The following is a 26,111-nucleotide window of genomic DNA, read 5'->3' as shown; positions in this document are numbered from 1 at the left end:
GTTTTGTCCTGATAGAAGATTGATATGAGTCAGATGTCAATAGATGTTTGTTTCTATGGTTAATGGGATTGTTAAAATGGCATGCTCTTTCTAATGTAAATACCTTGCTAGTATTATTTGATATACTACTTAATTTCAGTAAATATTACCTCAGTGGGATTGCATGGACTGTAAAATCAGCCCAGATTTTGGTCCAAAAAGTTTATAATATATTATTTGGAATCCAGTGTTTGTTAAAATTGGTACTTAATGTGTCTTGTATGCAGGCTATGCTAGTGAAATTTGGTTAATACAAAACTAATTTAATCTCCCATTATTTTAATCAGTAATAGTGATAAACTGATGACACCCATTGGAGCTGCAAAGCTTAATTTGAGTGTGTCTGTAATATTGACTTAACTCCAACGTCTAAGTAGATGCGGTTAGATTTTTCTAGTTAGTTTAACTAATAAAAGAAGCAGAAGAAATGTTGTAAGAATTGCCATAACTATAGTCTTGTTTTGTGCTTCAAATAATAGCAAATTCAGAGAAACCGAAGTTATTTTCCTTTATTTGCAGGGAGTGAGGGAGAAGAATTTGACTGCAGAACAGCAAGTAGAGCCACCTGAAAGGTATGTCTGACCTCCTAGATTTAATCTAAATTACTTACATGAGGGAAGGGTGGTGGCTTTGTGCATCCTCTGCTGGAATCTCCGTGCTTACCCTTTTTGTAAAGGAAATAAGAAATATTTCTTGATCACACAACAGAATGTGAAATTGGGACTCTTTAGTTAAGAATTCTTTCTCAGAAATGGCATATGAAATGTCTGAAGTCTGTTAATATACACTTAGTAGAAAAGAAGGGAATGATGATAGATAAATTAATAACGATAGCAGTAGTTATACTAAATGAAAAAAGGATACATGAGAATAACATGATTTACAGACAACCACTTATTAGCCAGTATGTGTCTTCCTACCAGCAAATGAAGACGGGAAATAAACAAAGTTCTTGCAATGTCACTCTTGTAGAGGGGGCTGTTTGGCTGGTGAGGCATTGTAATTTCCCTTCTCCAGGAAGTGTGGACAGTTTTTCAGCTAGCTGAACTAGATTTCTAATATTACCTTAGCTCCTTTAGCAATTCTATCAGGATTAGATGTTGCAGAAGTAAGGCATTTTGCAGTGAAGATGTTTCTCTTAGTTCATCTGGGTACTCTGTATGGTAGCAGCCTCACGTTTTTCTAATAGTTTGGAATGTGAAGCCTTGGTTTAAGGTGCTCTGAGCTAACCTACCACTTCCCGTGACATGACAGAAGTAACCCGCTTAGTGGACTAGCCTATGTGGTTCCACCTGTCCTACACTCTCACCTTCAGTTTTGGCTCATGATATTGAAGAGTATATTAACCTAGCAACCAATTGATGTATCAGTCCTGTTGTACACATATGGTTACTACAGTAAGGTAGGGTTCTCTCTGAGGGAAGTTCTTTTGAGTGTGAACCAGTACCATTTTCTTAGTTAAAGAAAAGGAGTACTTGTGGCACCTTAGAGACTAACAAATTTATTTGAGCATAAGCTTTCGTGAGCTACAGCTCACGTCATCGGATGCATTCAATTGAAAATACAGTGGGGAGATTTATATACACTGAGAACATGAAACAATGGGTGTTACCATTCACACTGTAACAAGAGTGATCACTTATGGTGAGCTATTACCAGCAGAAGAGTGGAGGGAGGAGGGGAACCTTTTGTAGTGATAATCAAGATGGGCCATCTCCAGCAGCTGACAAGAACGTCTGAGGAACAGTGAGGGGGTTTTCTTAGTTGTGTCTCATGCTTTGTGGAAGGCAGCATGGCCTTATCAGATGCTTTGCTGTGTGTAACATACAGGACAAATTGCTGCTTCATCCCTAGATGAGTCACAAGGCTCTGTTAGCCTTCAGAAGCTAGCCCTCACCCTCTTCGAGCAGTTCTGTGGGCCTTGGAAATGATTACCTGAGTTTTCCTCTATGATTTTTATAAGTCTCTCAACTTTCATAGCCTCAGTATCAGTTTCAGTTTAGCATTTCCCCCTCAAAATGGATTATTCTATAGTGGACATAGGATTTTTCTCACAAGATATCCTCTGCATGAAGATAATGAACTTGTACAAAGCCTGGCTTCTGTGGATTTCTACTCTTCTGCAGAAGGGATAATTACACCTTTTTTTATATTGTTTTTTTTTTGCAGGAGAGTCAATCCAGTTGTATTAATTGATCAAGAGAGTCTGCACTCTAATCCATGGGTCTGTTTAGTTCTTGGGTGGCTCTTGATAAGAAACAAGGGAAGTCCCTTAGGATTTGTGCAAAAGTTTTCCATTTTTGAAATCTGGGTAAGGACTTGTAAGTCAGAGTCTTTCCTTTCGGGACAGAGGAATGACTTCCTCCGTAAGTGACAAACAGGTGTATGCAGAAAAGGTTACATATTTTGCATAAAAGTCTGAGTCAGGCTCTGGTGCAGGAGTAGTTAAATTGAGTAAAATATGAAATTTCTAAAATTCTTGCTGCTCTTTTAAGTTTGGATAGTTAAAGGTTGAGCATCCAAGTGCTAGTTAGGCTTTAAGAGGCAACAGAGTGCTCTTCCATAGGTTCTCATCCAGAGCTGAAGAGATTATTCTGGAGCATCTAACAAGGTTAAACCAAGGCTCTGCCCTCATCCTCATGGGGACTTGACCTGGGGCTTAAAAGCCTTCATGTGTGCTTAAACCTGCCTTTTTAGTAGTCATCTGCTTGGCCAGAAGAAGAGCTTCAGTATAGGATTTCTTTCCGTTGGGCACTTTTATCTCTCTCTTCATCTGGGCAAGGTATAATGCTTAATTTTGTTCCTTTTTCCTTACTTTCCTCGGGTAGTTTTTCCCCTTTCCACTTGGGTTAGAATATCTTTCCCCTTTGTTCTGTCCAGTCTTTTGGAATGAAAAAGAGAAAATTCCATTACACTTTATAAAGCTCTTTGATGTATGTGTATCTGAAAAGAATTCTGGGATGTTAACACAATCAGAACTCCTCTTTGTTCTGTTGAGGGCCATATAAAAGATGCAATAGCTTCTAAGGCTTCTGTCTCTCACTGTCATGCTGCAGAAACTGGAGTCTCTGCCTTCTGTCAAGGTTCATTCCATAACAGTGGCAGACAGGTACCTGGACATCCTTTTATATCTTCTCTATGCTGAAATCTTGATGTGTCAGTGTTTGCATGTAATCTGATCTGTTCTCCCTCCCACGATACACCCATTCTATCTGGTCTCTCATTTGGTGGTGAATATTTCATTTGAAATGTCCACTGTCCAGGCTAACAATAAGGGATGTGGGAGAATAACATATTTTACTAGCTAACTTAATTTTTCCATCTTCCTCTCTGCTGGCTCAGACATCACACCTTGTGGAGTTGGGACTGTTTCTGATTGATTGATTTTTTGATTGATTGACTCTCTTTTATGGTTATAGCTTTTTCTATTTAGCAATATTCTTATTGCTTGGGATGTCTATTTGACCAACACAAGACAACTTGGACAAGAACTTTGCTTTTTCCGGACTGTTGGTAGGAAGGTTTCTGTTCCAGCCCAGACTGAGGGTATAAGAGCTTAAAACAATTAAGTAATAAGAGTGCGCTCTAATCATATACTGTTTATTTCTGTGCTAGCAATTTCACATACCCCAAATTCAGTACACCTGCATCCAATGGATTATATTCTGGAGTGGGAGGTGGCGGAGGTGGCAAGATGAGAAGGGAAAGAGGAGTACATTATGTATCTCAACCAGGACAAGACAAACAGGTAAGAGAAAATACTTCAGTTAAATTGCTTTATTACAGTGGAATTTTTCAAAGCATGGATGCAATGAAACTGAAATATTTGGCTCCTAAGAGACTACACAAAAAATTAATAGTTACAAGCCAGTCATGTTTGTACATTGCCTAACACAATGGGGTCTGGACTATGATTGAAGCTCCTGGGTGCTATGATAATACAAATAATAAATAATAATAGTTAATTCTGTTGGATATATAGGCCCAAGTCTTCAAAGAGCTGCTGATTTTGAATGCCTCAGTTTTGGTACTCAGCTTGAGACACCTGGCCCTGACTTTTCAGAAGTGCTGAGCCACTTCCATCTCCAGTTGAAAGTCAATAGCTACTCATCACTTCTGGAAATCAGGCCCTAGATTTCTGAAGTTGGGCACCCCGAATTAGAGGCTGCATTTGGAAACTTTGGCCATATTACTTTAGGAGTTCTTCCAATTGTATTGTAGGGTTTCCCTGCTATCAGCTGAATAAATCTATACAAGAAACACTGAGTAAATATGTCAGGGTAATATGTACAGTTTATTTTAAAGGATTAAAATATTAAATAAGTGGCAGTAAGCAAATAAACTATTACATAATTCTATCTTATATGACTTAATAGTATAGAACAAATCAAAATTTTGAAATGGAATAAAGCTGAAGACAACACTATATGTGCATGCAAAAATATTAAATATGTTAGAGATCTGTGAGTGACATTGACTAATGCGTCCCGGGTGCACAAATCAGCCACTCCCTCTTTATTTTTTTAATAATAAAAAATCAATTTAATAAAATGCATAAATAGTAGTACATGTCCACAGAATTATTTCTGTGTTTAGTGTCTCAAATATGTATAGTCCAAAGCATACAGTAAACTATACACTGCCTCTTTTGTCTTAAGTATAAAGTTATGAATCGTTAGACCAATCTTTTGACTGAACTGATGTAGAGAGAAAATCCAGCTGGATATTGGAGATCTTGGAGGGTATTTCTGTAGCACAAATAAGAGAACTTAGTATAAAGATTTGATAGGTCTAATTTTTCATTAAATATGTTGAAATGAACCAGTATAGAAGTTGGGAACCCAAATTCCTTTGGGTATAAACACAGGGAGAAAGTTAGGTCTTAATTTATCCACACTTAATTGTTTCTGCATAGATCCAAGTGCCACTAATGGGTTGTCATTAAACTAGTTAAATCTTTATAATACCCAGTTTAATTTCAGCAGCTAAATACCTTAAAAGAAATGTCTTTATGCTTCAGTGGCTTCTGTGTTTGTTGCATAATTGTCTTACACCTTACCTTAACCTATATGACATACCATGAAGTCAGACAGCATACTAGACCGGATTGACCACTGGTCTGATCCAGTGTGACAATTCCTGTGTTCCTAAAATAGGGCTTATGCCCTTTTGTGTCTCTGTGATGTATAAAGAAGGCCCGAAAGATTTGTGTGTGTGTGTTTTAAAAAAAGAACAAAACTTGCTTTCTGTGTTTTTTTACCTTAGAAATATCAGAAACGTCAAGACTGGTCTTCCTTAGCTTTGCTAGAGGATTTCTTGCAAATCTCAGCATGTATTGAAATCCCACCTCTTAATTAAAGAGTAGGGAGGATCAACTAGCACAACTATCCTTTCTCTAGAATTTTGGTTATTAAAGTTAAATGATGTTCCTTTCCATTTAAAACTTGTTTTTGTTGTTAACAACTCAGACTCTCTTTCATTCTATGTTATTTTTATGGCACATCCTATGGGCAATGGTTGAATTAGCAACTTTGAGACAGTCTTCCCTGTTCTACCTACTGTACACATGATGATCATGGCATACCCATGGAAAGTGCCTGCCAAAGGTTAAAAATGTTCTAGTAGACTAGGGTGGGGGGTTGGATATATTTTTGTCATTTTATTTTAAATTTGGCTTTGCTGCTTTTAATTTTGTATAGATATTAGAGGGGGAAATGTAGTTTCTAATGTAGAATAGAAAAATAACTAAATAAATGTACAATTTTAGGAGGCGGAGGCACCAGTACTACCCAAAATACCCTTACCAATTAATACTGTATCACTGCCTAACTTCAGCTTTGGCGCCCTTGCCAGTACTAATGTGTCGTCATCACCAATCACTAATACAAAACCAGTGATTAACAAGGTAATTTTTTACATTGTATGTACTTAAAACTTTACAGGATTAGAATTGGTTTGTCTTGTTCATTCACTGTGCTGCCTATCAGATATGTTCTTAGTCGTATTAAGGGGTAGACTAAGTAGTGTTAGTTTATGTACAGCTGAGTAAATGAGGGCCATTATATTCTGATGTGTAATAAGATTGCTGAAAGATTTTGATGTAGTTTCACAAAGTTGATGGATTAATTATTGGATAATACAGACGTATGGCATCTGGAAGTGCTCTGGAAAGCCTGTTATTGTTACAGTATGCCAAGATTTATTCAACAATTCAGAAGTACCATAAATGGCATTGGAAGCATCAGTAGGAAAGAAATGTCATCACAATAATTAGTATATATAACTGCAATAAAAATAAACATTAAAAATGTCTAGAGACATTTTAATATTTGTGTACAGTTTTTTAAAAAAGAATCGGAGACCCATTTATTTATGGAGGACCTTGTATATGTTGAGTTAAATTTAAGGTTGTTTAGGTGTCTTGGCTGCATTTTTGTACCTTAACATATTTGAATATATTTTCAGTGTAACCTCAGCTCTGAATTTTCTGAGTTTATACCATATGGTTTTGGAATAATTAAAACATGACTCTGATATATTTTACCATAAACTGCTGATATGTACTCTGAACCTTAATTGCATTTCATCATAGATCTTGTCTGGGAATGATAAATGTCAAAACTAGCTTTCCGAAGTTCAGTGCAGAACTCCTGATATTTTTTTAGCCTTAAATAGTTACTGGTTTTTCTTTCAACATATTTTCTTTTTAGATAGTCCTAATTTTTTTATTTTTGAAAATTTAGGTGCAACCAGCAAGTAATGCTAGCAGTCCTGTGTTCAGATTTTCATCTCCAATTGTAAAATCTACTGAGGCAGAAGTGCTACCTCCACTGTCTGTAAGTAATGCATGTAGAAACTCTGCTGTCCTTGAAGCTTTTGCTGTGGGCTTAGCAAAACATTTCAAAACAGTAAAGTGGCATTCGTGGCAAATAATGATAAAAGGAACATACGTTTCGATATTCAGTTGGATGCCAAATAAATTGTATGCTAGAGAATTGAAGTCTGAATTTGTACTTCTGTGTTAGACTGAATTAAGATTTCTTCCTTTTGGCATTGAAAAGATCTTTTTTTTTTTTTTTTTTCCCCTTCCCCTTCTTCAGATTGGGTTTACATTTAGTGTTCCTGTTGTGAAATCAACACAAGCTTCTGGATCCAGTGATACTCCAGTGCCACTTCTGATTAGCCCAGGTAACTAAAAATCCAGTATTTCAGACCTGAAATGTTTTATTTTTTTCTAGCACTAGATCTGGCTGGTGGGCATATCCTAGCTGAACTGTCTTACCCCACCATCTGCATTCTCTCAGATGGGGATCATTTTCCACCAGATATTGGAACTAGTGTGTCACCAGGAGGAGTTTCTAGAACAATCATCCCACTCCCAGCCCTCACTCTCAATCTTCCACTTTTCCTCCTATAGGCTGCTATTTTATCCTTTTGTGTTTCAATCACAATGCCTAAGTAATGATTTTTAACGTGTTTGGTTTATCTTGAGACTTGAAATTTTATTTCTTTGACTTGTTCCTTCTGAGAGCAATAATAGTTCCCAACCACAACCTTAAATACTTCTCTGTTGCAAGGGATGCTTTTTTATTTACATAGCCAGGGTTTCTTCTGGCATAGTGTGTTATATGAAAATGCCACTGAAATGTTATCATGTAAAGCATACTTTAATTTGTGCATAAGTTATGGGGACACTGTAAATTTAAACCACACTACTGTTGGAAAACTTTATATACTATTGTTACAAGCAGCAACTAAGATTACTGTTGTGAAAGGTTATAGAGAAAAAATTCTTTTAGTTTAACTTCTTGCATTTGATAGCATTTTTTTTTTTTTTAAATATTCAGTTTCCTCTGTTAGTGGGTGTCTTTCACACAGCAAATGTTAGAATTTTTTTTTTTTTTTTTTTTTTTAAAAGATAGGGAAACCAGATTTTTAAACTACAAAAACTGGCAGGGAGACTCAAGGGCCCTGAAAGTATATTTGACTAATTTTTTTTTAAATTGACTATTTCAGATTGTTTGTTTTAAAATGATGTCAAATCCACATCTTACACACTAAGGAATTTCAGAACATTTGCTGTGCTGTAGTTACTGCACATGAAAGTCCTGTTATTAACTTATTCCCTTCCCTTCTGTCTTAATAGCTCTATTCCATCAAAACTGGGGTAACTTCCCAGATTTTTTAGGAACTCTTTCTAAATGTCATTTATTAAAACTACATATTTGTGCCACCACAGTTCAGGTTGTCTCACCATTTTAATGATGAAATCCTATCTTGTGGTATTAGCTATAGAAATTGTCTTACCAGAACTTTGGCACATATGGCCCCAGTCTAGCAGTACAAAAACTAACAAAAAGTAATAAAAATTGATCTGACATTTAAAAAAGTGAGTGGATTAAAAAGTAGTTTACGGTGCACTTTGTGTCAGATCAATCATACAAATACTATATTTATAGTCCAAGAGACTGAAGTCTTCTGTCCATAAACAGGCACAATAATAGCAGTGTGACAGGCAGATCTTTCTCTAAGTATAAAATTTTGGTAGCTTGAAAACAACTCTTTTTCTCTCCTTTTTGAGTCTTCCTCTTTCCCATTCCCACTCTTAATTGCAGGCCCTAATAGTTTGTTTTCAGTGACAGTAAGGAAGAAAAAAATCTTGGGGAAAACTGCAACAGTGGATGTTAATACTACTGCATATGACTACAGTAAAATGAAAATCAGAAATTCTGCTATTTCTACATTTCTTTTCAGCCTCAAGTGGAACAAAATGTTAAAATATAAAAGAAAAATTGTGGAACAAAAAGTTCTGAAAAATTGATTCAGAAGCGGCAAAACGTTTTTACATTTCTGCATTTCTGATCAGAACAAAATGCTTTGATATTCCCAAACTGAAACCTTTTGTTTCAGTTCAGTTCAATGTTAAGTTGCATCTCCTTCTGGTGCTGCATTGTCTCATTGGATTTGTCGTTTGGGTGCCTCCTGCCTTCATTCTCTCTTAGAGACTGGCCTCTCTAGCCATCCTATATCTCTCATGATACATGAATAGTCATGCGACTCCCATGATGCATCATATGGCCCAGTCACAGGAGAGACTGGCAAGGGAGCCGAACGCATAGGAAAGAATGGAGGCATGATAGATCCAAACTACAACTCTCATGGGGCAAGGTGGCAGGATAGGAGGATGCAGTTTAATCTTGAACTGACTTTATAAACCAAATGTTTTGGTTCACTTCAACAAACTGAAATATTTTTATTTGGCATGAACTGACCCAGAGTGAAATATTTTCCTGTTGGGGAAAATATAAATAAAAAAAACTAGCAAAATCAGTTTTTTTTCTATGAAAAATTTCAGTTTTACAGAAACTGCATTTTCTGTGGTTATTTTTAAAAAATGTTTTTTTTAATGGAAATTTCCAAATGGAAAATAAGCTCTACATCCAACCTCTCTTTGCAGGAGTCTGCATTAATTTTATTATGCTTGTCAACTAAGTTGAAAGTGAGAGGCTGTGTAAATGTTTCTTGAAAGTAGAAAGTAACTTTGTAATTATACATAAAAAGTTGATTGGACTTGTATAGTTCTTGTAATAATACACGCATACATAAGTTTCTATCTTGTGTGAACATAAAATTTTAAAAATCAAATCTTGGAAAGTAGGAAGACTTTTGAAAACTTTATATTTTTGGGAGGGATGGAAGAAGGAAATAACCTTTTGATTCACTTTCTCCATGAAAGTAGTAAACTTTCTGTTTAAAGGTAGCACTGCTGTAAATAGCACCAGCAATAAGAGGAAAGAAAAGGAAGAGTACGATGGCGCCTTCAAGCCTGCAGAAGTCCTGAAAGAAGGGAGTGTACTGGATATTCTAAAAAGCCCTGGTGAGATAATGGATTCCATTTTAAAAGAATTTACAGTAAAACCTGGACTAGTATGCAGCGTTGCAGTTCTAGAGAAACTTTAATTAAATCATTCATCTAAGATGAAGTTTTGCTGACAAATTGAAAACAAGCTCAGTGTTGAAAGACTGAATGGAAGTCCATTGTGGTCCAGGACTCCAATATTAACTATGGAAAAAAACACAGGGGTGGATGGTGTAAAGCTTTTCTACAGTGGCTTTACCACTTCTGTTTTTATGGTACTGGAGTCCTCCCCTATCCTCAGGACCCCCGTGTAGATCTCCTGTTGTGTGGTGCGATGAATGAGGGCTAAAAACAGTTCCTCAAAGAAGCTAATGTAAATGTGCCTGATTTTGTGTTTATATTTTTCTAGACTTTACTTCTCTGAAGACACACGCCCCTACAGCCACACAGCCTGTTTCAACAAGCACAGAAGTTTATACACGGCCTGCAATAAGTAATTTTTCTGCAGGTTCATTGGGATTTAGAGAGACCTCTAAACAAGCTTCATCATATTGGCGCTGTGACACGTGTCTCTTACAAAACAAGGCAACAGACAACAAATGCGTCACCTGTCAAGCTGCTAAAGTGCCGACAGCAGACCCTGCTAAACAGAGTGGAATGTTGACTCTAAGCAGCACTGTTAAATCAACTGCTCCTGCCACAGGAACACTGGGCTTTGGAGACAAATTTAAAACAGCAGCAGGAACATGGGATTGTGATACATGTCTAGTCCAGAATAAACCTGAAGCTACAAAATGCGTGGCCTGTGAGACACCAAAGCCTGGAACAGGAGTAAAGCCTGCTCTGACATTGCCAGTGGTCACAGAAAATACAACAGTGACTTCCTCTCCTAGCTGCACTGAAACTACAGTCACTTTGGGGTTTGGAGACAAATTCAAAAAGCCGAAGGGTTCTTGGGACTGTACAGTGTGCCTTGTGTCAAATAAGGCAGAAGACAGTAAGTGTGTAGCTTGTCAATGTGAGAGACCAGGTACGATTTTTTTTTTTTTTTTTTTTTGTATTTTAACTGTCCATGCTTGCTTAAATATTTTTTTAAAAAGCCTTTGTCTTTAAAAAAAACATTCTGTTTTATTTGAAGCTTAAAGTATAGAACACTGAATATTCTGGTTTTAAAATTGAGGATTAAGGTTAATGTATAAGCTCTTTAACACATCTGTCTCTTATGACTTGTATCTAAATATTTGATTCTGTTTTCTGGTTACCATTTCTTCCAAGTTTCTGCTTGTGGGCCACTGCTTTGGAACTAGCATCTGGTTCTCCTCATTGCCTGGAATGAGGTAGTTCTGCCCCAAAGGGTTACGCTTCCCTAAGCTGTAGCTCATCTTCCAGCACAAGTTGATAACTTAGTTAAACTCCTTTTGCAAGACAAATGACTCATTCTCCTATGGCTTTTGTAGTACTGCATTATAGAGAGGAGAAGGAAACCACATTGTCTTGAACTGTGGTTCCAAAAAGTCTTCAAAAACACATTTACAGATGTACCAATGTGTACTCATCAGAGAATGAAGGTAGGAATGGACTTCTAGTTTATATCCTGGCAGTGTGTCCACATTCCTTTTATGTTTAAGTAACTGTCAGTCCATTAGTGGAATGTCTCTTGATTTCTAGATGGCAGGGGAGAGCTTCAGCTATATAGTCTTCATTAATATAAGCACATAGCTATTTTGTTATGAATGAGAAATAACAAGAATTTGTGCTATGAGCTGGGGACATATCAGTTGGAAAAGACCTAGGTACATTGGTCGATCACTGGATGACTATGTGGCCGTTAAAAAGGCTGATGCAATCCTAGGATGCATCAGGCAAGATATTTCCAGTAGAGACAGGGAAGTGTTTATTACCATTGTGCAAGGCACTTGTGAAACCTCATCTGGAATATTGTGTGCAATTCATGTTTAAAAAAGGTGAATTCAGACTGGAACAAAAGCAGAGCAGGGCTACAAACATGATAGAGGAATGGAGAACCTAACTTACAAGAGGAGACTTAAGGGATGTGGCTTGTTTAGCCTAACAGAATGAAGCCTGAAGGGAGATGTGATTGTTCTCCATAAATATATCAAAGGGATAAAACACCAGGGAAGGGGAGGAGTTATTTAAGGGCCAATGTTGGCACAAGAACAAATGGATATAAACTGGCCGTCAAGTTTAGACTTGAAATTAGACAAAGGTTTCTAACCATCAGAGGAATGAAGTTCTTTAACAGCCTTCCAAGGGGGGTAGTGGGGGCATATAAAACCCAACTTGTTTCAAGACTGTCTTTGATGAGTTTATGGAGATGATGGTACAATGAGGTTTGTTATAATGGCATATGGCCCATTCGCAACTACTATTAGCAAATATCTCCAGTAGCAGAGATGGGGGTAGGTAGGGCTTTAAGTTACTACAGAGAATTCTTTCCTGTGTGTGTCTGGTGCATGTTGCCCACCTGCTCAGGATCTGATTGCCATATTTGGGGTCAGGAAGGAACTTTTCCCCGGGACAGATTGGCAGAGACCCTGGGGATTTTCGCATTCCTCTGCAGTGTGGGGCACACGTCACTTGCTGATCTGAACTAGTGTAAATGGTGGATTCTCCGTAACTTGAAGTCTTTAAATCATGATTTGAGGACTTCAGTAACACAGCCAGGGCCTATTACAGGAGTGAGTGGGTGAGGTTCTGTGGCCTATAATGTGCAGGTCAGACTAAATAATCATGGTGGCTCCTTTTGGCCTCTGAGTTTGAGAAGCTACGTACACATACTTTCATTTTTATGACAGTTGAAGAGAACCACTCTTCCGTGCAAAATCTTTGAGCTCTTTATAAATATGTTTTGACCCTGACTGCATCTGATTTTTGTGTGTAGTGTATTTATATGTCTAAAATCAATATTAATATATATGTTTTGAGTTTTATTTATAATTTTATGCACCTGACTGCCACATGGCTACTTTCAGTAAAGGTGGGTGGGAGCAGAATGAAGGGAGATGCACTGAAATAAGGCCATCTATCTTTAGGCATAAAACTAGGAACATCTCCAAGTTGGGGCACCTTTTGCAGGAATAGGCATCCATAGAGAGAGCGACTAGCCCGCCCACCCACCTGGCCTAAGCGATGGCCAGAGAGCTAGAAAAAGGGAATCACATTAAGGGTTTGGAAGTGGGGGGTGGGTCTGTAGACCACTAAGCCAAGACTCCAAACTGACTATTGGCCAAGGCTTAGTTTGTAGATTTTCTGTGAGCTGTAAAAATCTGGATTCTAGGTTGGTGGGAAATGGTGGAAAACCCTTCTTAAAGGACCCCCTGATGGACTTTAAGAATGAGTTGTTCTAGTAATATGTAACGTGCTATCAATCACCTTTTTAAAGCCTTCCTGAAAAATTCTAGCAACTGTAAAATGAGCTTGAACCTAGCTCTCCAACCACTCTGCACGGTTAGAGTGGAATTTCTTCCAAATATATATTCAATTCCAGAGGTCGTTGCTTTTGTGGACTTCCATCACCATAGTGAACACCTTGTTACTTCAGGGACTTGCTCATGTAAGCTGGCCCTTTAGATGTGGCTTGTCTGGCTTTGGGCTATTGCTGAGAGGTGTTTGGGAAATGAAAGATTTCAGTGAGATCCCCATGATGCAGAGAACTGCGTGGCCTCCAGGTCCATCAAAGATGAGAATTAGAGGGGAGAGAGAGGGCAAAAAATATCCGATCATTCTAAAAGTTAAGTTGTGAGATGAGGGTGAATATCTTCCCTATCTTCCATGGTTGAAGTCAAAGGAGGGTGAATTTGAGGAGAAGAGTAGAAGGTACGCAGGCAGTTCTTCAATCTGGCTGCTTCAAAGACCCAGTTCAACAGGATAAATTTGCTGGGATGCAACTGGTGTTCAGGGGACCCTTTATATATGTGCTGGATTTGGATTTGTGCTTCAATCTGAGTATTTGTTATGGAAGTCAGAAGGCCTGCTACGGGAGCAGCATCCACTGACACTGTTGGGGGATGACGATGGGTCTAGGTTGTAGGACAGGCGGAAGGAGCCAGCTACTAATGAGAGCATGCCAGTGCTGCAGATAATACGGTGCCTTCCATGTCTCTTCAAAGAAGCCTCTGTTGCTGTTGAAGACAGTTGGTTTGGGTGATTGAGCATGGCATTGGGAGTCTGGAGCTCATGAGATCTAGCTCTTGTATCACTGACAGGGGTGTGTGGTTTTAGACAAGTCTCTTCTTTCTGCTTTATCACCAGCCTTTCCTCTTCTCCTCCAGCCTTTGATAGTTCTGAGGGGGTAGAGGGTGGGAGTAGCTTTAGCAACCACCAAGGAGCAGGAGGCGGAGAAGAGTCACTGCAGCTGCAGGAGTGTTTAGTCCTCTATTCAGGCTTGCTGGGGCAGAGGGGAAGGAGGAAGAGATCTGGTTGGAATTTGCTGATGAGTCTGCTTAGTAAATAACTTCTTACCTCATGTCATTTTACAAGTTGGGCCAGCATTAATTCCAGCTCTGGTAATTACCTTCTGTCAACCTGAATTTTTCTTGCAATTTCAGTTGGTTACAGTTTCCTTCTCTTTCTGTCTTAAATAGCTGAGGTATGTTGAAGTAGCCTATGAACTTCATTAGCTGTTTAAACTTAGCATTGGCTGCATTTTAGTGTGCTTCAAGTAATCCCTCTATATAGTCTGTATATTACTTTTAAGTTTGTAAAGCTCTTCAAGATTCTTCAGAGATACTCAATTTATATTTAAAATAATCTGCAGGTTTTGTTTCCTCTTCTTGTGCTTGGTCAGTTTATACATTACAGCTTGAAAGTGTATTTGAAACTTAAGAGCTTCATGAAATTATCTTAGTTAGTTAGTTAGTTAAATAGACTTTTAACACGTTCCTTTGTTTCCTAGGGTGTTCATTGCCTGTGACTAGTAGCAGCACATCCTCTTTCTCCACTCCTTCTGGAGGATTTCTGGGATTAGACAAATTCAAGAAACCTGAGGGAAGCTGGGACTGTGAAATATGCTTGGTACAAAACAAAGCAGAGGCCACAAAGTGCATAGCTTGTGAGAATGCAAAACCAGGCACCAAACCTGAGCTACAAGGTAATGTTTGCTTCCTGAAGGAAATAATAATTGCACTCTTTCCGTTGTTTTTTTTATCAGTTGTAGTGGAAGATTTGTGTGAATTGCTGCATTTTTTCCAAAGTGTGTGTGTGTGTTGTATATCAGAAAAAAGAAAATAAACGTTCACAAATGACTTGTTAGGGCTCAGCATTGTCTTTGTGTGTATGTGTGAGGAAAATATCTCTTGTTGGGGGCAGGACGGGGAATATATTCTTGTTGTTAAAGTATTCCATATCACCAAATCTGTTAGTTTGAAGTGTATAAAAAGTTTAGGTTTAGAGTGAGTCCTGAGTACAGTTCTTTGATCCTAGTTGGGGATACAGCACCACTCATTTGAGAGGGTCTGTATGATAAAGTAACTGACAATCTACAAACAAAAGGCATTTCTAGTAAAAGGTTTTTTTTTATATAATTGGCTCAGGAGAGGATCAGGACCAGAATAGCAGTGTTGTTGCAGAGCAGGACTTAAGTGCATGTGTCTGTATTACAAATGTAGTCTATTATTCCTTTCTACAGGTTTTGGTACTGCTGCTGTGTCCTCAGATGCTGCTGCACCGTCATTTAAATTTGGTATTCAGTCATCATCCTCTGAGTCATCTCAGACAGTAGGAAGCACAGAAAGTTTTAAATTTGGAGAACAAGGGGGTTTGAAGTTTGGTATTACATCAGAGTCAGGATCTGTAACAAACAACATGACTGGTGGCTTTAATTTCTCTAAAACTTCAGGGGACTTCAAATTTGGAGTCTCTTCCTCCGACTCTAAATCAGAGGAGAGTAAAAGAGACAGTAAGAATAACAATTTTAACTTTGGACTTCCCTCTGGTACAAGCAATCCATCTACTTCAGCATTTCAGTTTGGGACATCTAATCTTGGACAGCAGGAAAAGAAGGAGGAACCTGTTCTAGGGGGTTTCAGTTTTGGCACAAGTTCTACTGCCTCCATTGCTACATCAGAGAATAAAACAGGAGTGAGTGGATTCAGTTTTGGAACGGTGGCAGAAAAGGAAGTTGCAACAACTCCTTTTTTATTTAAAAAGGCAGAGGAGAAAAAAGATGAAACTCCTTCGGCAAAGGGAGGCTTCAGTTTTGGCAGCATGGAGCCCGCATCTGCCTCACAGTTTGTCTTGGGAAGGACAGAGGAGAAACAGGACACTGTTACCTCTGCTACTTCATTAGTGTTCAGGAAGACAGTTGACAATGAGGAGCCAAAGGTGCAGTCCATCTTTTCATTTGGGAAGTCTGAGCAGACCAAAGAAGAAAGCACAGCAAAACCCACTTTCAGTTTCAACTTAACAAAACCAGAAGAGAAGGAAACTGAGCAAACAAAGCCAGCTTTTACATTTGGGGCACAAACCAATACTGCAGGTAAAAGAATCTTTTGCTTTAAACTTTAGTTGTCTGGTCAAGTTCATGAAGTAACAAAATTAAGTCACTGCCAAGAAAACAAATATATTCGAGTGATTTGTTCATGTGTTAGGTCTTTAGAAAAGCTTTTGTTTACTACATGAAGATGAATTTACAATTCTGGGTCTTAGAGGATAACAGGATTGTTACAGTTTTTCCAAGGACTTCAGTGGAGTTGAATACCATGGATTGAAAAATTGAGAAAATATTTACTGCATGTAAGAACCATTTTCTATTAGGCCTTGCCTAAATACAAAAGTTGTACCTCTTGCTTTCCATACCTCCATAGTTAAAGCAGTACAGCGTGGACGCAGTTATCCCAGTGTAACGGTGCCTTATACCTGTGCAGCGTATTCCAGTGTGGGATGGGGAATATGTTGTACTGCTATAACTGTGGCCACACGAGAAGTTATACCACTATAACTATATCAGTAAAAAAGATAAAATAAATCACAGCCCTAACTGAAATAGTTATACTGGTACAAAATCTGGTACTAGTATATTGTCCCACATTAGTCCATATATTGGTAATATCTCTACCTTTGCAGGTGAAAATGAGCTTTTTAGTGATGTTGCTGCATAGAGGGCTTTCTGGCTGTTAAGTTCCAGTTGTGCCCAACTACCTGTCATGTTTTAAAACCGATTTTTTTTCTCTAAAGGATTAGCAAAGAGTTTTGTCAGTAACTCTGACTAAAAATAGTGTTTTGCAATTAGTCTCTTCACAGTGTTATGTTGTTCAGAATCATAAAACTGCATGATGATGTTGCTAGACAAATAGTAGATGAGGGCTCAGAGGTCTGAGATGAAATACCATGACATAAATATTTACAGTGTTATTTTAATCCCAGAGTCAGTGTCAGCAAGGACTCTTGTTAGTTCTAATTGAAAAGATTTATGACAGTCCTTTGAGGAATTAAGTTCCCCTTTCGGCATAAAGTGGCCCCATCTCCTTCCCCAAAGAAAGGGGGAGTTGAAACAGAGACCTAAGTAATAGAAAAATGGAGACTGAGAAATGAAAAGAAGATGCCAGACAATTAAGTCTGAGAAATGGACACAGCAACAGACTTAGTGAAAGCTTAAAGCTTTCCAAAATGTGGGTAAACTTAGTTTAATGTCTTAAAACAAAATGGTTGATGAAGAAATTGGACTGAGGAGGGTTAGTCTTATTTGCTTTTGTAGGAAATCTTGAAGGTACTTAAATATGCATATTTATATATGCACTTTTACCAATTTTAAATTATTTTCCAGATAGCACAGGGGTTAATTAGTAAACTTTAACCCCCATTAGGGATAAACAGGGCACCCTGGAATTTTTGTGAAAGTATAACTAGGGTCTGACCTTGCAGCCTTTACACAGGCTAAGTACTCACTTAGTTGTTGAGTTTTGCCTGACTTAAGAAAGCAGGATCAGGTCCTTAGATTCACAGTGGGGTGGAGAAGAAAAATCTCTAAATCAGTCTGTCCCTTCTCCCCCCCGAAGTAGGATCCATTTAGCATAGCCATGAAACTATTTGTTCTGATGTCTCTTGGAAAAATTTACTACCAAGCATTTCCGCTACTGGTGGCACAAAAACAAAACAAAAAACCCTAAGTACTTGTACCTATGTAATGCTACTTCATATTTCCTTAGCAAACATCCCTACTCTTGCCAGCCACAAGTAGAGCCAAGACAGGAGTGCCTTTCCTCTGCTTTGTAGTCGTCTTCATGAACCCCTCCCCTCCCCCTCCCCCCCCCCCCCCCCCCCGATTGTGTTTTTCCTGGGAAAGAGACCAGTTTATGCATTTCACCTTGGTTTTACATAGGTGAGAGAGAAGCCATGAAACTGAAGTGTCATCCAGTGGTGGTGTTGGCATTCAGTGCTTGAAACAAAACGTATGTTGTGCCTTCAGAGCCTCATTTGCCATTCATTTCTAAAGTACTTTATAATTGCTTTCCTTCTTTTCAGATCAAGGGGCAGCAAAGCCAGCCTTTGGTTTCTTGAGCTCTGGTTCCTCCAGCACAGCCATACCAAGCACTTCAGCTAACAGCAGTAGTGTGTTTGGCGGCAGCTCCTCCTCTGCCTCAAATCCTCCACCAGTTGCCGCTGCCTTTTTGTTTGGACAGGCCAGCAACACTGTGAGCAGTTCTGCATTTGGCAATGCTGCTGAATCCAGTGCCCCTCAGTCATTTGGATTCTCTCAAGAAAACAAACCAGCAACCACATCCTCCAGCACAGGTGCAGCTGTTGGGTCATTTCTCTTTGGTTCAGGAACAAGCAGTAACAATACTGCAACCTCTGGTTTCAACTTTGGGGCCACAACCACATCAAGTTCTACAGGTATGTATACAATTTAGTGCTGGTAATTTCACTGTTGTGGGTAGATGAAGGACCAACACAATTTTATTTCCATCAGCATTTTACTGTGGAGAATACATGGGCTGTGTACAGGGCTATTCAGTAGTCTTTGTACAACAAAGGAGTCACAGTCATTAGTGGGGCTACCTTGTTATGAAAAAAAAATCCTAGCTCTTAGTATTTTTCATCAATAAATCTCAAGGACTTTGTCACAGAAATTTTTAGGAAAAGTCATAAGGCATTCCTATTGGAAAAAGGCATAAGTATTAGAAATAGTTTCAGAGCAAAGTGTCACAGTCGTTGTTTTATACACCACATAACCTCTGTATTTGGTTTTCAGTTCATATAACTAGAGTTCTGCTTCCAATATGGAAACCGTAGAGAAATTTGATTGAAGTTATGGAATATTGCTGTACCAGAATCAGTTTTTGAAAATCCAGCCTAATTTCCCAATTCTTTAAAACGTGAAGAGATTAAAAAAAACCAAACAACCTCTTGGAAAAGTTAAAGCCCTCACTAAATGGTCTGGGTCCATTTGTTGCCACAATATTGTTGCTGTCATAGTTACGTTGCTGAGCCCTTGGTTCTCAATTTGCCTCCTCTGCAGCTCAGATCAACTTGACAGCCCTCAGGCTTCTCAGTGAAAATGGTCATTTATTTACCTTCCCACTCTACCTTCCACATGTGAAAATCCTCAAATGTCATTAGTATTTTTAAGCACAGAATTCTTGACTTCTTTACCTTAGTGCAGCCTTCTTCATTAGTGCAGTGTTTAAGCACAACACTCATGCATTTGCTGCTGCTACTATGACCGGTTCATTTAAGATCAGATTTGTTTCTTCCAGGTTAATGGGTTAAGAACAGTGATCCTGTTTATCTCCCACTGATTCAAACAAATTAGAGATCAGAGTCTAAAATCCTAAAATGTGTCATCTAATTTGGCATGAGTTTAAGTTAAACTCAGAGGTACAAGCTCAAACCACCCAGTGATTTAAGTAAAATTTATTTTGTTATTCTTTCTATTAAGAAGCAGAATTTAAATTTGGTTGTCTCTAACCCTCATAACCCGAGAAGTTAAGTTCAGGAACTCTTTGTGCCAGAAGCAGCAGTTCAGAGTTTGGACCTGGAATTGCCATATGAAGAATTCCACATTTTTTAAGAACAAATAATATCCTAACTCTGAATTATGGCTTCTTTGCCAGCAAACCAGGTTGTCACTTTGAATAAATCGCACTGAATCTGAGGCAAAAATGACATATTAATTGACTATTATTTCTAATGCAGAAATCCAAAATTGTATGTGCAATTAAACAAATCTGTTTTCCTTGATTCTAAGTTATAGTGCAGTAGACCATGCTCTTTTTCTCTGTTGTGTAATTGCTGCCTGAAATGTCTTTAGACGAAATGAAAAGTCCTTGAAATAGTGACACTTGGCAGATGTGTTCCCTGTGTGTTCAGTTATTACTGTATGTCAGTTATATGCAATACTTAAGTTTCTGTTCTGCTTCCTTGCTTTTCTAGGTTCTTCCTCTTCATTTGTGTTTGGCTCTGGGTCTTCAGCACCTGCTGCTGGTCCAGCATTTGGTGCCAGCCAGACACCAACATTTGGTCAAAGTCAAGGTGCCAGCCAGCCAAATGCTCCAACCTTTGGATCATTATCATCAACTTCATTATTTTCAGCTGGCTCTCAGCCTGCACCTCCAGCCTTCGGGTCTGTGTCAAGCAGTAGTCAGCCTCCTGTGTTTGGACAGCAAGCAAGCCAACAGCCTGGTTTTGGCTCCGGTACAACACCTAATTCCAGTGAGTGCAAGCCCTTCATGTCTGACATTTATTTTGGTCTCAAGATGTAGGTTTGTTTCTAGAAAGAACTCTCCTTAACTGTTCAGTAAGTAATAAGGCTACGTGGGATTTCATGCCAACTTTTGGTAAAACACTACAACTTTTAAGGAATAAATTGTTTTATTTTTTAATCTCCTTTCTCAAACACAGTGCATATTAAACACTTTATTACAGATAAGAAACAGAATCTGATTACTATAACATGTAATGTCCATTAACAGAATTATTCAGTAATTTGCATCATTCGTAGAGGTCAGATGGTACCCCCCACCTTCATCAGAAACTTCCCCACAAAATTCATTAGGGTGAAATTAAGATTTGTTCTCTTTCAAGAATGTTAGTGTTAAAATTAACAAATGTTAGAAAAACACAGTATAAAAATATATGAAACTCACACCACGAGGTTGAAGGCAATGTGACTTGAAGATGAATATACTCTAAGCCTGGACAAGGCCCTGCATTCATGAGGATCCTCCTCTGTCACTGTAGTTTATTATTATTTTGATTATGGTAGCTTAAGTAGTATTTTCTCAGAATAGAATGCATATTTTTTATTAAAAGGAACAATTTCCCAGCTTCCTTGTCTTTGTGGGAGCTTTATTCACTGACTGGGGGTGTATGCAGTAATTCTATAGAAATTATAAACATCATCTAGGAAAATAAGCAAATAATACAGGTCAGTAATCAGTTATCCATAGCAACAATATCGACACTTTATTTCTATTCATTTGAAAGACTTAGTCAGCCCTCCCTTGATCTGGTGGCATTTAGAGATCAGTGTCTGTCTGATTACCTGGTCTGCACAGATTATTTAACGTTTATATTGTGGTAGTGCCTAACTCCTTGCATTAGGTGTTAGACAAACATATGGACTGTTGTTGAGCTTTCAGGTGAATTTATAAACTTCTTAGCACAGTATAAAATGTTTGCTTATATATCAAAACCACACACTCAACTGTAAAGTGAGACTTTATTTACAGCTAGGCTTGTAGCTATAAGGTTACTGCTGTAACAGAAAATAGGGAAACAGTTTTAAAAGGGCACAATAATACCCTTAAATGTTATGACTCATTCTTAATAGAAAAATTGAAAAGAAAGTTAGATTTATTTATTTTTTGCATTTCACTCAGTTTGGACAGTGAAAGTACAGTAGTCAGTTTCATTTTTTAATGGATTTTGTTTGTCCTGTAACACAGGGCTGGGTTGTAAACACTGCAAGGGAATGTTCAAATCCAAATAAACTGTTCAGATTGAAATAGTCAGGCCCTAGTCCTGCAGTGGGTGTAGTCCTCATCGTAAGTCTGGGGTTTAATGATTAACTTGAAATCTAAACTACCTTCAGCAATTTTTAAAAATTGCCTACCTTTTGTTTCAGGCAGTACACCTACCCTGGAGTCTGCCTCCCAGTTTTAATGGTTTTGCATTAATGGTTTTGTACAACGTTTACGCTTCAAAATAAAAAAATACAATAAGAATGAAAATGAACATTATTTTATTTTATACTTAGGCACCTAGCTAAATAGCCTAAATTTTAGAAGCTCTCCTATAGATTTAAGAGACTGACTTTAGGGACCCACTTTTTAAAAAATCTTAACTTAGGTTCAGTAACACTTTTTTTTAACAGCACCAAAATTTGGGTGTAAGCCCTGGGAGTGTCCCTTGAAGTTGAAATCACAGTAGTTGTGACTTTAGTATTGAAAAATGTAAGTTGCAAAGAAGTACTTGGTTAATAAGAGCGAGGTGCCTTGCCTTGCCTTACCTAGAAGGGTTCTGTTCTGGAGCCTCTGTCTGTAACTGCGTCCTCTCACTGAAAGCCTGTGTGAATATGTTGAAACTCTTTTGTTGGATAATAAACAATACTTGAATACAATTCTTGGTTCAGAAAACTTTATAGTATGTATTTTGATTTATGAATGACCAGATAAATTGTAAACCACTCCAAGTATTATGCATAAATCCAACCTGTGGGAGGCATTGCCTGTGATTATAAATATATTTTAAGTATAGCTCCTCAATGTGCTTTTCAAAAGGCTTCCTAAAAATGTTCAGACCATTCAAAATATGCCACATGCCCTGCTTTTATAATGAATTATTCTGACTTCTAAAGGCACATAATCTGAAATGCACAAATATCCAGAATAAAAGGAATTGACTGTCACGTACCCTAAATGACTTCAATAAACCTGCTGCACACATTAAAAGTTGCTGCATTCACAGGGCCATCACCTTGTATCTGAATCAGCAATGCTGCAGTAGATGTTGGCTTAAAAGTCCCAGTCCTCCATGAAGTTGCCCCACTTAAATGAGTGAATATTTTTAGTGTAGGTTTTAGCAATAGCTACTTTGGTATCACTGCTTTAGGGAAGCCTGTAGTCTTGTTGTGACACAAACTTATATGATAGAATGGCAAAGGGGAAGAATCGTGGTTTTTTTGTTGTTGTTTTTTTTGCATCGGATGGGGGAGTTAAACATAGACTTTGTCTTTTTTAGGTGCTGTATTCCAGTTCGGAAGTAGTAATAATTTCAGCTTCACAAGTAATAACCCAGGAGTATTTAATTTTGGTGCACCAGCACCACCAACCCAGCCTTCTGGCTCTTCAGGATTTCCATTTAACCCGACTCCATCATTTGCAATGGGGTAAGAATATCTTTTAAGTGACTAAAAGGGTGATGGTGGTGGGGAGGAATAAGGATCCTAATTCATAGGAATTATAGCTGTTAGAGTTAAGTATGTGCAGCTTCCAACTCCCAAATTAGTCTTCATTTACATGATTACTTTAGGTGTTCACATGAACAATGAGCTCCATATAAATACTTAGACTGAATTATGTTAAAAGTGCCAGATTTGGCACGCAAAATGACTAGTCAGTCATCATCTTAAAGGGGTCCCGTTTTCAGATGTTGAGCATCCATCCTCTGAAGATCAAGTACTTTTTAAAGGTTTCAGAGTAGCAGCCGTGAAGTGAGCTGTAGCTCACGAAAGCTTATGCTCAAATAAATTGGTTAGTCTCTGAGGTGCCACAAGTCCTCCTGTACTTTTTGAAGTGTCTCAAGTGAGGCATGAAAATTAGGCTGCCTTTCATGTTTTCAGACCTTGCATCTACTTTAAAGCCAGCGACTTATTCATTTTGTTCTGTGTGTAATACAGTAAATGTGGGTGTTTGTTTTGTTTCTGGAATCCTTCTCTTGCTGTGGATTTTATGAAGTTTGGGCCTAGCTAATTGCTGTCAGAATACATATGATGATTTTAAATTATTCCACAAAGATCCTGAGATTTGCAGTGGCAGCATGCTAGACTTTTGACTACTTCTGAATTCTTTTTGACAGGTCTAACGGGAAAAATGTGTTCTCTGCTTCTGGATCTTCAGTTTCTGGGCGGAAGATAAAGACTGCAGTTAGACGTAGAAAATAATTGTCAGTGGTTATTAGACAGCAATTTTCACAACAGCTGGTGCCCTGCACTTATTGGATTGTACCTCATGCTGGGTTTAGCTGAAGTCAGATCTGCCTAAAGAAATTCAAAACTCTGCTGTCTTTTTCCCCATTTAGTTTTTCTGGTAAGAGGTAGAGTTGGCAACAGGAAAGTTCTCAAGCAAAACTATTTTAGAATCCAGTAATTTCTTTATTCAGACTTGGCATGGTCTGGCTATAGACATGACGATAGCCTGCACAGCAAATAGCTTTGTATAATACCTCTTCATCTGCACCACTGTGTGCGTTCATTTGCGTTTACTGACGCCTCAAACTTGTAATTATATCAGTGAAGGGATTCTGTATAGAGTAGAGAATGTTGATAATGAATGATTTCTATGCTGAGTTTGTGCTGGTGTATGTGTGAAGTGAGTGAGTTGGGTGTATTGTGCACTAAAATTTTCTGATAGAGGAAGACTGATTAAAGGATGGTCCCTGCTAAGGACTTGTTAGATCTGTAGTTCTCCATTTAATAATTATATGCTATTTCTATACTTTCATTCTTACGGCTCTTTATCACCTGTCTCGCCTTTTTGTTATTTTATTATGAAAAAGTGTAAATACAATTTTGTTTCTCTTTTTTGGCATAACAGATCTGTGAACTTGAAATTTTAATTTTGTGTTATGGCAATTTTTGTTTAGTATTGTCTCAGATTTTATTATGTAAATCCCATTATTCAAAGTTGCCTAAATCCATTTGGAAAATCTTTAAATAAAATTGGGAATTCTTAAAGTGAGTTTATTGGCTTTTCTGATCCATTTTTGTTTGGACCAAAAACCAGTATTGTACAAAGTATTAAGTATATATTTTTATATTTACAGAAATGGACTGTGGTGACTTTGGATAATAAGGAAAAGTTTAATATTAAAGCCATGTTTATTACAGTATAATTAACATGTTAAACCATGGGATAAATGCCATCAATAAAAATTATGAAATATTGTCTGTGGTAGTTTTAACTCACATTGAAACCTATCTGTAAGATGAAGCATTGTGTCCATCAGAATAGAGGTCATACCTCTCTGCAACATTTCTGCTTTTAACAGAAATACGGAGATTGGTATAAATGTGTGCTCTGTGATTTAATGGATCCTCGAAACGAGGGGATGTTTAAACTTCTCAACCCAGAGGGGCTGTAACTGGTTACTTACCTAGAGCCTGAGGGCTGTACCTAATTTGCATATACATTTACATACTTTTAAAAATCAAAATAAATGCACATAACCATAATATTTGCCTGTACTCGTATTTTACTTGATTTAATTAAAATTGCTGCTGTGTGGAGTTCAACAGCACTGAAAACCAACCAAAAAGTCAAGGCATTCAGAGAGCTGTAGCATATGGGACTGAGGTGAGGCCCAGAGCATCTCAAACTGCAAAGCACTTGCTGGTGACTTGGTTACATAGGCCTGGCTCCTTGTCCAGCTGTTAAATATTTTCCTAGTATTCTTCTATGTAATTGTCACAGGGCTCTTAAGTGATTGCAAATAGGAAGGGATGGTGGTCTGTGAGACTCTAGTGAGGATGTTAGAAAGCCTCTGAACCTAGAATAATTTTAGGGAAAAATTCTAAAATCCCTACCACCAGGTCATCTGGTATGGTGGCTTCCACTGTACTGATTAAAACTTCTAAAGCAGCAGTAAGTATTTTTTGCAGTGAGCTGGTGGAAGACAAGCTGATCTCAGAGCTCGCTGGGGAATGATCAGACAGCCACTTCTGCTGCCAGAATTTAACAATCTGTACTTGCCAATATTGTTCACGGTCCAGAAACAGACTAGTGGGAGGATTACATAAGTAAGGAGGCATTCCTGGAACTAAGGGTGTCTTGACAAGAACATCCATTTCCCTGTGGAAACAAGCTACCTCCGATTGTTACCGTGAAGGTGGTCCAGAGGTTTATCCAACTGGACGTTCAGAAACATGGATTGGCTGGAACCCAGGTATCCATTCTACTGTGTTAATAATTTAAGTTATGTTACATGTGCTGAGGAGCTACAGGTGGTTAACACTTCAAACTTCTCTGCTGTAGAC

At 38.1% G+C, this 26,111-nt stretch overlaps 1 protein-coding gene across 4 annotated transcripts in view; it reads left to right on the top strand.

Annotated features, from left to right (window-relative positions):
* NUP153 (nucleoporin 153) overlaps nt 1-25,310 on the top strand; it is a 63,315-nt gene extending 38,005 nt beyond the window's left edge. For 2 of the 4 annotated variants that reach the window (XM_077810621.1, XM_077810622.1), the window contains exons 10-22: nt 559-611; nt 3,655-3,787; nt 5,807-5,944; nt 6,783-6,875; nt 7,140-7,227; nt 9,797-9,916; nt 10,308-10,928; nt 14,814-15,008; nt 15,546-16,394; nt 18,380-18,751; nt 20,291-20,569; nt 23,099-23,246; nt 23,936-25,310. In XM_077810621.1, coding sequence (XP_077666747.1) covers nt 559-611; nt 3,655-3,787; nt 5,807-5,944; nt 6,783-6,875; nt 7,140-7,227; nt 9,797-9,916; nt 10,308-10,928; nt 14,814-15,008; nt 15,546-16,394; nt 18,380-18,751; nt 20,291-20,569; nt 23,099-23,246; nt 23,936-24,020 — 3,174 coding nt within the window. In that variant the 3' untranslated portion in view covers nt 24,021-25,310. The remainder of the gene's footprint in view (nt 1-558; nt 612-3,654; nt 3,788-5,806; nt 5,945-6,782; nt 6,876-7,139; nt 7,228-9,796; nt 9,917-10,307; nt 10,929-14,813; nt 15,009-15,545; nt 16,395-18,379; nt 18,752-20,290; nt 20,570-23,098; nt 23,247-23,935) is intronic. The other 2 variants (XM_077810623.1, XM_077810624.1) reach the window with 2 other exon arrangements.
* Nucleotides 25,311-26,111: the final 801 nt, after the last annotated feature.

This window comes from Eretmochelys imbricata, chromosome 2 (assembly GCF_965152235.1).
Source record: "Eretmochelys imbricata isolate rEreImb1 chromosome 2, rEreImb1.hap1, whole genome shotgun sequence".
Lineage (NCBI taxonomy): Eukaryota > Metazoa > Chordata > Testudines > Cheloniidae > Eretmochelys > Eretmochelys imbricata.
Note: the sequence above shows the minus strand (reverse complement) of the source record. Positions and strands in the feature narration are given on the sequence as shown.